Genomic DNA, 8624 nt, shown 5'->3' with positions numbered 1-8624 from the left:
GAGAGAGAGAGGAAAAGAGTGAGAGAGAGGAACAGAGTGAGAGAGAAGAACAGAGCGGGAGAGAGGAACAGAGAGGGAGAGAGGAACAGAGTGAGAGAGAGGAACAGAGTGAGAGAGAGGAACAGAGAGGGAGAGAGGAACAGAGCGGGAGAGAGGAACAGAGAGAGAGAGGAACAGAGAGAGAGAGGAACAGAGAGAGAGAGAGGAACAGAGAGGGAGAGAAGAACAGAGAGAGAGAGGAACAGAGACAGAGAGAGAGGAACAGAGAGAGAGAGGAACAGAGAGAGAGAGAGAGGAACAGAGAGGGAGAGAGGAACAGAGCGGGAGAGAGGAACAGAGAGGGAGAGAGGAACAGAGGAGAGGGAGAGAGGAACAGAGAGAGAGAGAGAGAGAGGAACAGAGAGGGAGAGAGAGAGAGGAACAGAGAGGGAGAGAGGAACAGAGAGGGAGAGAGGAACAGAGAGAGAGAGAGGAACAGAGAGGGAGAGAGGAACAGAGAGAGAGAGGAACAGAGAGGGAGAGAGGAACAGAGAGAGAGAGAGAGAGGAACAGAGAGAGAGAGGAACAGAGAGGGAGAGAGGAACAGAGAGAGAGAGGAACAGAGAGGGAGAGAGGAACAGAGAGAGAGAGAGAGAGAGAGGAACAGAGAGGGAGAGAGAGAGAGGAACAGAGTGAGAGAGGAAAAGAGAGGGAGAGAGGAACAGAGAGGGAGAGAGGAACAGAGCGGGAGAGAGGAACAGAGAGAGAGAGGAACAGAGAGGGAGAGAGGAACAGAGAGAGAGAGGAACAGAGAGAGAGAGGAACAGAGAGGGAGAGAGGAACAGAGCGGGAGAGAGTGAGAGGAACAGAGTGAGAGAGAGGAACAGAGAGGGAGAGAGGAACAGAGCGGGAGAGAGGAACAGAGAGAGAGAGGAACAGAGAGAGAGAGGAACAGAGAGGGAGAGAGGAACAGAGTGAGAGAGAGGAACAGAGTGAGAGAGAGGAACAGAGAGAGAGAGAGAGAGAGAGGAACAGAGAGAGAGAGAGGAACAGAGAGAGAGAGAGGAACAGAGAGAGAGAGGAACAGAGAGGGAGAGAGGAACAGAGAGAGAGAGGAACAGAGAGAGAGAGAGGAACAGAGAGAGAGAGGAACAGAGAGAGAGAGGAACAGAGAGGGAGAGAGGAACAGAGCGGGAGAGAGAGAGAGGAACAGAGTGAGAGAGAGGAACAGAGTGAGAGGAACAGAGTGAGAGAGAGGAACAGAGAGGGAGAGAGGAACAGAGCGGAGAGAGGAACAGAGAGGGAGAGCGGAACAGAGTGAGAGAGAGGAACAGAGTGAGAGAGAGGAACAGAGAGAGAGAGAGAGAGAGAGAGGAACAGAGAGAGAGAGGAACAGAGAGGGAGAGAGGAACAGAGAGAGAGAGGAACAGAGAGGGAGAGAGGAACAGAGAGAGAGAGAGGAACAGAGAGAGAGAGGAACAGAGAGAGAGAGAGAGGAACAGAGCGGGAGAGAGGAACAGAGAGAGAGAGGAACAGAGAGGGAGAGAGGAACAGAGCGGGAGAGAGGAACAGAGAGAGAGAGGAACAGAGAGGGAGAGAGGAACAGAGAGGGAGAGAGGAACAGAGAGGGAGAGGGGAACAGAGCGGGAGAGAGGAACAGAGAGGGAGAGAGGAACAGAGAGGGAGAGAGGAACAGAGAGAGAGAGGAACAGAGAGAGAGAGGAACAGAGAGAGAGAGGAACAGAGAGGGAGAGAGGAACAGAGCGGGAGAGAGAGAGAGGAACAGAGTGAGAGAGAGGAACAGAGAGGGAGAGAGGAACAGAGCGGGAGAGAGAGAGAGAGGAACAGAGTGAGAGAGAGGAACAGAGTGAGAGGAACAGAGTGAGAGAGAGGAACAGAGAGAGAGAGAGGAACAGAGAGAGAGAGGAACAGAGAGGGAGAGAGGAACAGAGCGGGAGAGAGGAACAGAGAGAGAGAGGAACAGAGAGGGAGAGAGGAACAGAGAGGGAGAGAGGAACAGAGAGAGAGAGGAACAGAGAGAGAGAGGAACAGAGAGGGAGAGAGGAACAGAGCGGGAGAGAGAGAGAGGAACAGAGTGAGAGAGAGGAACAGAGAGGGAGAGAGGAACAGAGCGGGAGAGAGAGAGAGGAACAGAGTGAGAGAGAGGAACAGAGTGAGAGGAACAGAGTGAGAGAGAGGAACAGAGAGAGAGAGAGGAACAGAGTGAGAGAGAGGAACAGAGTGAGAGGAACAGAGTGAGAGAGGAACAGAGAGAGAGAGGAACAGAGAGAGAGAGGAACAGAGAGGGAGAGAGGAACAGAGTGAGAGAGAGGAACAGAGTGAGAGAGAGGAACAGAGAGAGAGAGAGAGAGAGAGGAACAGAGAGAGAGAGGAACAGAGAGGGAGAGAGGAACAGAGAGAGAGAGAGGAACAGAGAGAGAGAGAGGAACAGAGAGAGAGAGGAACAGAGAGGGAGAGAGGAACAGAGAGAGAGAGGAACAGAGAGAGAGAGAGGAACAGAGAGAGAGAGGAACAGAGAGAGAGAGGAACAGAGAGGGAGAGAGGAACAGAGCGGGAGAGAGAGAGAGGAACAGAGTGAGAGAGAGGAACAGAGTGAGAGAGGAACAGAGAGAGAGAGAGGAACAGAGAGGGAGAGAGGAACAGAGAGAGAGAGGAACAGAGAGAGAGAGAGGAACAGAGAGGGAGAGAGGAACAGAGAGAGAGAGGAACAGAGAGAGAGAGGAACAGAGAGAGAGAGGAACAGAGAGGGAGAGAGGAACAGAGAGAGAGAGGAACAGAGAGGGAGAGAGGAACAGAGAGGGAGAGAGGAACAGAGTGAGAGAGAGGAACAGAGAGAGAGAGAGAGAGAGAGAGGAACAGAGAGAGAGAGGAACAGAGAGAGAGAGAGGAACAGAGAGAGAGAGAGAGGAACAGAGAGAGAGAGGAACAGAGAGGGAGAGAGGAACAGAGAGAGAGAGAGGAACAGAGAGAGAGAGGAACAGAGAGAGAGAGGAACAGAGAGGGAGAGAGGAACAGAGCGGGAGAGAGAGAGAGAGGAACAGAGAGAGAGAGGAACAGAGAGGGAGAGAGGAACAGAGAGAGAGAGAGAGAGAGAGGAACAGAGAGAGAGAGGAACAGAGAGAGAGAGGAACAGAGAGGGAGAGAGGAACAGAGTGAGAGAGAGGAACAGAGTGAGAGAGAGGAACAGAGAGAGAGAGAGAGAGAGAGGAACAGAGAGAGAGAGGAACAGAGAGAGAGAGAGGAACAGAGAGAGAGAGAGGAACAGAGAGAGAGAGGAACAGAGAGGGAGAGAGGAACAGAGAGAGAGAGAGGAACAGAGAGAGAGAGGAACAGAGAGAGAGAGGAACAGAGAGGGAGAGAGGAACAGAGCGGGAGAGAGAGAGAGAGGAACAGAGAGAGAGAGGAACAGAGAGGGAGAGAGGAACAGAGAGAGAGAGAGAGAGAGAGGAACAGAGAGAGAGAGGAACAGAGAGAGAGAGGAACAGAGAGGGAGAGAGGAACAGAGTGAGAGAGAGGAACAGAGAGAGAGAGAGGAACAGAGAGAGAGAGGAACAGAGAGGGAGAGAGGAACAGAGAGAGAGAGAGAGAGAGAGGAACAGAGAGAGAGAGGAACAGAGAGAGAGAGAGGAACAGAGAGAGAGAGAGGAACAGAGTGAGAGAGAGGAACAGAGAGAGAGAGGAACAGAGAGAGAGAGAGGAACAGAGAGAGAGAGGAACAGAGAGAGAGAGGGGCACAGAGTGAGAGAGAGGAACAGAGAGAGAGAGGAACAGAGAGAGAGAGAGGAACAGAGAGAGAGAGGAACAGAGAGGGAGAGAGGAACAGAGAGAGAGAGGAACAGAGAGGGAGAGAGGAACAGAGAGAGATGGAGGATGGAGGGAGAATGAGGACAGAACAGAGATGGAACAAGAGCAGGTGAGACACACATGTTAATCAAATGGTTGTTTACCAAAAGTATCACCGTATCATAGGTCCTCATGTACAAGCTCAGAATGGAATCGTCTGGAGGTTTCTTATTAATTAACAATAAACTTAGTGTACATGTGCTCCTACATTTGATGAAAGTGATAAAATAGAAGCTCTGTCTCTCTTTATTCTGACATTTAACTAATTCAAAAGATATTTCAATATTTATTTAACCAAAACAAGTTTACTCTAAATTGATGTTGTACAGTAAAAAAATGTTCTTGTGTTTTCCATAAAGTGTATGTAAATATCTGGTTTCAACTGTGAATATACTGCTGTGTATTGAAGTTCCTCTTGTTTTGCATAGAAATATACTGAACAACATACAAAGCATAATATATAAAATACTACCAGAGTTTTTTCTTTGAAAGAAGCCCCTTATGTACATTCTTGTATATCAGCGCATTACTGAAACCGATTTATTTAGCCGTGGAGGGAAACAACTGAAAATATGAAATAAACACACATGTAAGCTAAGACTCTCTAAAGAAACAGCATTGTTGTTGTTCGGCTTTTCATTTCGCCTTTTGTTGATTCACTTGAAGAGCGAGTAACGTAATATGGGTCAAGTGATCAGTTTGATATCAATCTTTGGTGATTCACCGTCATATTTACATTATTTGTACAGTACGAATGATTTGCTTTGGTACCTGGTCGAACTTCAGTTCTCCTCTGTCTGCCTGGCTGCGTTTCTCCAACAGCGCACTCGCAGGCAGCAGCTGCCCCGCCCACTTAATGCCTGAGCTCAGATCATACCAATATTAGGGGGGATTCACGCACAGTCGTAAATTCCCACAGTGTGCACTATGTGCTTCGAATATTGTGTGTAGTTTTTGTTTTATACAGTTGTCAGCCAGGCATCTAACTATGAAAAAATTACACTCCAAAAGACCCCGGGCTTCTGAAAAAACAACCTGGGCTTAAGCCCAGTAAGCCACACCCCCGCTCCGCCACTGGCTAATCATATGTGCGGGCCAGTTTATTACTACCTGGATCTGCCTGGATCTATTTATAGTCTGATCAGTGACTCAGCAGAGAAAGTGCACTGCAGTAAATGATATAAGTGCATGTTATGACTTCATGCTGTGAGTAGTCTGTGAGCATAGCAGAAATATACAGCCATGTGTCATTAGCATAATTTTTAAGCATAACCAGTAATTAATAGCTATGTTTTATGAAAATCTCCAAAGACATGACCGACAAAATCGCTTTCATCCATGATTCAGGGAGGTAATTAACAATGCAGCTCAGCCCACAGCTCACCTTTGCTTTTGTATTCCTTTAATCCTGCAGACAGCATGCTTCCTGGTGACTGCACTACTTCATCTCTTATTCATGGCTTCTTTTTCCTGGATGCTGGTGGAGGGCTTGCTACTGTGGAGTAAAGTCGTGTCTGTCAATATCAGCGAGGACCGCAGGATGAAAGTCTACTATGTCATTGGCTGGGGTAAAGTCTAATCTCACTGAAGCAGCTTGTCAAGTTTCAGTCTGGTTTATGACATTCAGAAAGAAACACTCATTCTAAAAACTTAATATCGGATTAGAAACTCAGAGTGTCGCCATTGAGTGAGTGGTAAGAAGTCCAACAAGGATTAATTCCATTTCATCATCTTTAAATAAAATCTTTTCAAATCAACTTTACAATATCACAAAACTTTATAACAGTTGATTCTCAAATAAACTCCTGATAATGGCAGAAAGACTCTTCATCTTCCCAAATCTTCAAAGATTTACTAGTTATGGGAAGTTTGGCTCTCTTCAGAGAGCCGGCTCTTGTTGCACGGCTCCCGAAGAAGAGCCGGCTCTTGTTGCACGGCTCCCGAAGAAGGGCCGGCTCTTGTTGCACGGCTCCCGAAGAAGGGCCGGCTCTTGTTGCACGGCTCCCGAAGAAGGGCCGGCTCTTGTTGCACGGCTCCCGAAGAAGGGCCGGCTCTTGTTGCACGGCTCCCGAAGAAGAGCCGGCTCTTGTTGCACGGCTCCCGAAGAAGAGCCGGCTCTTGTTGCACGACTCCCGAAGAAGAGCCGGCTCTTGTTGCACGACTCCCGAAGAAGTCTCTTAATTTGTTATCATCTGTAGCCTCATATTTTAGCTTTATTCAGCAAATATGAATGCTTTGTGTGTTGATAAACCCTTTTGCATTTAGCGTTTTTATGAGAAGCCTTATAATTGCCTAATTTTGTGTATTTGTTCTGTTTCAAAAGCAGGATTCTTACAAATCCACAGAACAGAAGCAGAACAAACTCAGCAGTCTGTCCTCAGTGCAGGCTGACATTCAGAAAACTCAGAAGCCTCAGCTTGGATGGGCTGATGTGATTTCGCTTCTTTAAACTGCAGCCAGATGCTGCTTCATTTACTGCTGTCAGTTATATGTATGTGTTTCTGCGATGCACTCGCACTCTCCTCCTCACCGCTGTCCTCGTCTCACTCACTGACTGAGGGGTAGTGACGCGATCCTGAAATATTTATACTTCCGTTACCAGCGTTTCATGTTTCAGGATCAATTCCTATATGAAAATGTAAATATCTATCTTGATTAAATTTGTTTTTAATCGTAAATATGACATCCAGACAAAAGTAAACTCGGCAATTAGCGGGATAGTCGGAAACACCCTGTATATAGGAACTACAATCGCCTTCCGCCTCACATTCATGTGCGTGCTACGCTTCCGCAAGAGTGGGAGTCAATGAGAAACCCGAGGCACAAAACATTAGAGCACAAAACACACAGTCTTGACTTGCTCACAGATCATAGCTGCGTTTACGTTCAGCATAGAAGTGATGCTGTGTGTGACGTATGTGGGAAGACAGTTAATACAAAGAGCCGATGCTTTTGTGCACGACACATCACTAATATTCACCAAAGTGGCCTTAATGATAGTAAAGTGTTCACTTTGTTGAGTAGGCTCAGTGTAGCATAAACAACATTTAGCAGCATAAATACAACAAGAATGGTCGTGTATGTTAAACAGACAGTTAGTTTTGGTTTGGTTGGCTCTCCTTACAAACTCACCTTTTGGGCTATTTGTGCATTATTTAAATGTAATAACTGCAAAGTCGGTCACAGTCTTTCAGCAGTCTGAATGACATTTTGACGAAATTTGTATTAACAACAAAAATAGGTACAGCTGCTTTAACAACAGTGTCAAATTATTCTGTCTATAAAGTGGTTGCTCAAAGGATACAGATAATCTAACCACAGAGAGAGCACACGTTTATTGTTTCTGTGTGTTCACAAATCCCTGACAAGGTCACTTTTAAAGCTACATTATGTAGTTGAGCTGCTACAAGAATAAGACAATGATTGGGAAGAAGACTGAGTTAACTAGCTTTACTTTGACTTCTTGGGAATAAAGTCTAGAGAAGATGCTGCCACATTAAAAGTGTAAAATGTAGACGTCACTGTAGCACATATTGGCCACTAAGTAGTTCTGCTTATGTTTCTTTGTCCAACTTTCATTCCTTTCAAACATGTGCTCATGTCTGCTGTCACTAGATACCATTACGACACAGAATTCATCCAACAACCAAACTGTGTTTTCATCTGTAGCTTGGCTCAGTTGGTACTGGTGGCCAGTGAAACTGTGAAAGATGTGCAGAAGCAGAATGATGGCGAGCCCTGATGTTGTCTAAAGCCACATGTTACACATGCTTACAGTAGTTAATCAGTCAAATTGCAGATGAACTCTTTCTATATTCTAGACATGATTCCTACTAAATAGCAAACAAACCAAACAAAACAAGTTTCCTGCACCTGACTTTCAAACTTCCCAGATCCATCTGTGAGTCTGCGTGTTTTGTCATATGATGAGAAGTGAAGCACAAACAGTTTTCAGGTGTTCCTCTCATCTCTCCGTGCAGATGTGCAGAGTTACCCTTCAGAGGAGACATTCAGTGGGACAGGCTTCATAGCGCTCCTCTGTCGTCGCCTCTGCCTTTGTTGTTGTGACACCAGCACAGCAAGGCTGGTATAGTTCAGCACGATAAACTAAAAACTACAAATAAAAACAGAACTTTAGAAACAAAACTTTCATATTATGGGATTACAAAAGTAAATAATTTAAAATTAGAGGAAATATCTTTGGATTTGGTCTTTGTTTGAAGAACTGGCGTGAGAGAGCGTTGGCGCATGTTGAGGATGAGACGTGACATCTGTTGTGTCTTTTATAACTTCTTATAAAATTTCCTTGAAAAATGCACACATAAAACCGAACACTAACATACTAATAATATAATATACCACACCAAACTGAGACAAAAATCAACAGCACAAAAAACTGCAAATGAAGTAAAAATATAGAACTATAATAATATGATAATATAACTCATAGTATTATTTGATATGCAGTTGTTCTGTTATTAAACTGTTTTCAGGTGTGCCTGTTCTGGTTGTTGGAGTAACCCTGGTGATATCCATGGACAAATACAAAGCAGACGATCATTGCTGGCTCAATGTGAAGACCGATACAATCTGGGCCTTTGTGGGACCTGTGATATTTGTCTTGACAGTATGTAATCTTATTTTTGCTGTATCTGTCCTTGATTTTCATTCTATTCAGTATCTTTATTGGCCAAGCAAACAAAATTTCATGTCGCACATTTTGTTCCAAATTTCATGAAAGTTTATAGATGATGTAATAAATCTTAGACATAATCTGACAG

The 8624-nt window shown here is 45.5% G+C and overlaps 1 protein-coding gene across 3 annotated transcripts in view; it reads left to right on the top strand.

The window, feature by feature from the left end:
• Nucleotides 1-8624, top strand: part of adgrd2 (adhesion G protein-coupled receptor D2) — a 54843-nt gene that overhangs the window by 23727 nt on the left and 22492 nt on the right. For all 3 annotated transcript variants that reach the window (XM_084945425.1, XM_084945426.1, XM_084945424.1), the window contains 2 exons: nt 5258-5411; nt 8337-8470. In XM_084945425.1, coding sequence (XP_084801551.1) covers nt 5258-5411; nt 8337-8470 — 288 coding nt within the window. The remainder of the gene's footprint in view (nt 1-5257; nt 5412-8336; nt 8471-8624) is intronic.

This window comes from Perissodus microlepis, chromosome 12, assembly GCF_051167445.1.
Source record: "Perissodus microlepis isolate ML-2025 ecotype Zambia chromosome 12, ASM5116744v1, whole genome shotgun sequence".
Classification (NCBI taxonomy): Eukaryota; Metazoa; Chordata; class Actinopteri; order Cichliformes; family Cichlidae; genus Perissodus; species Perissodus microlepis.
Note: the sequence above shows the minus strand (reverse complement) of the source record. Positions and strands in the feature narration are given on the sequence as shown.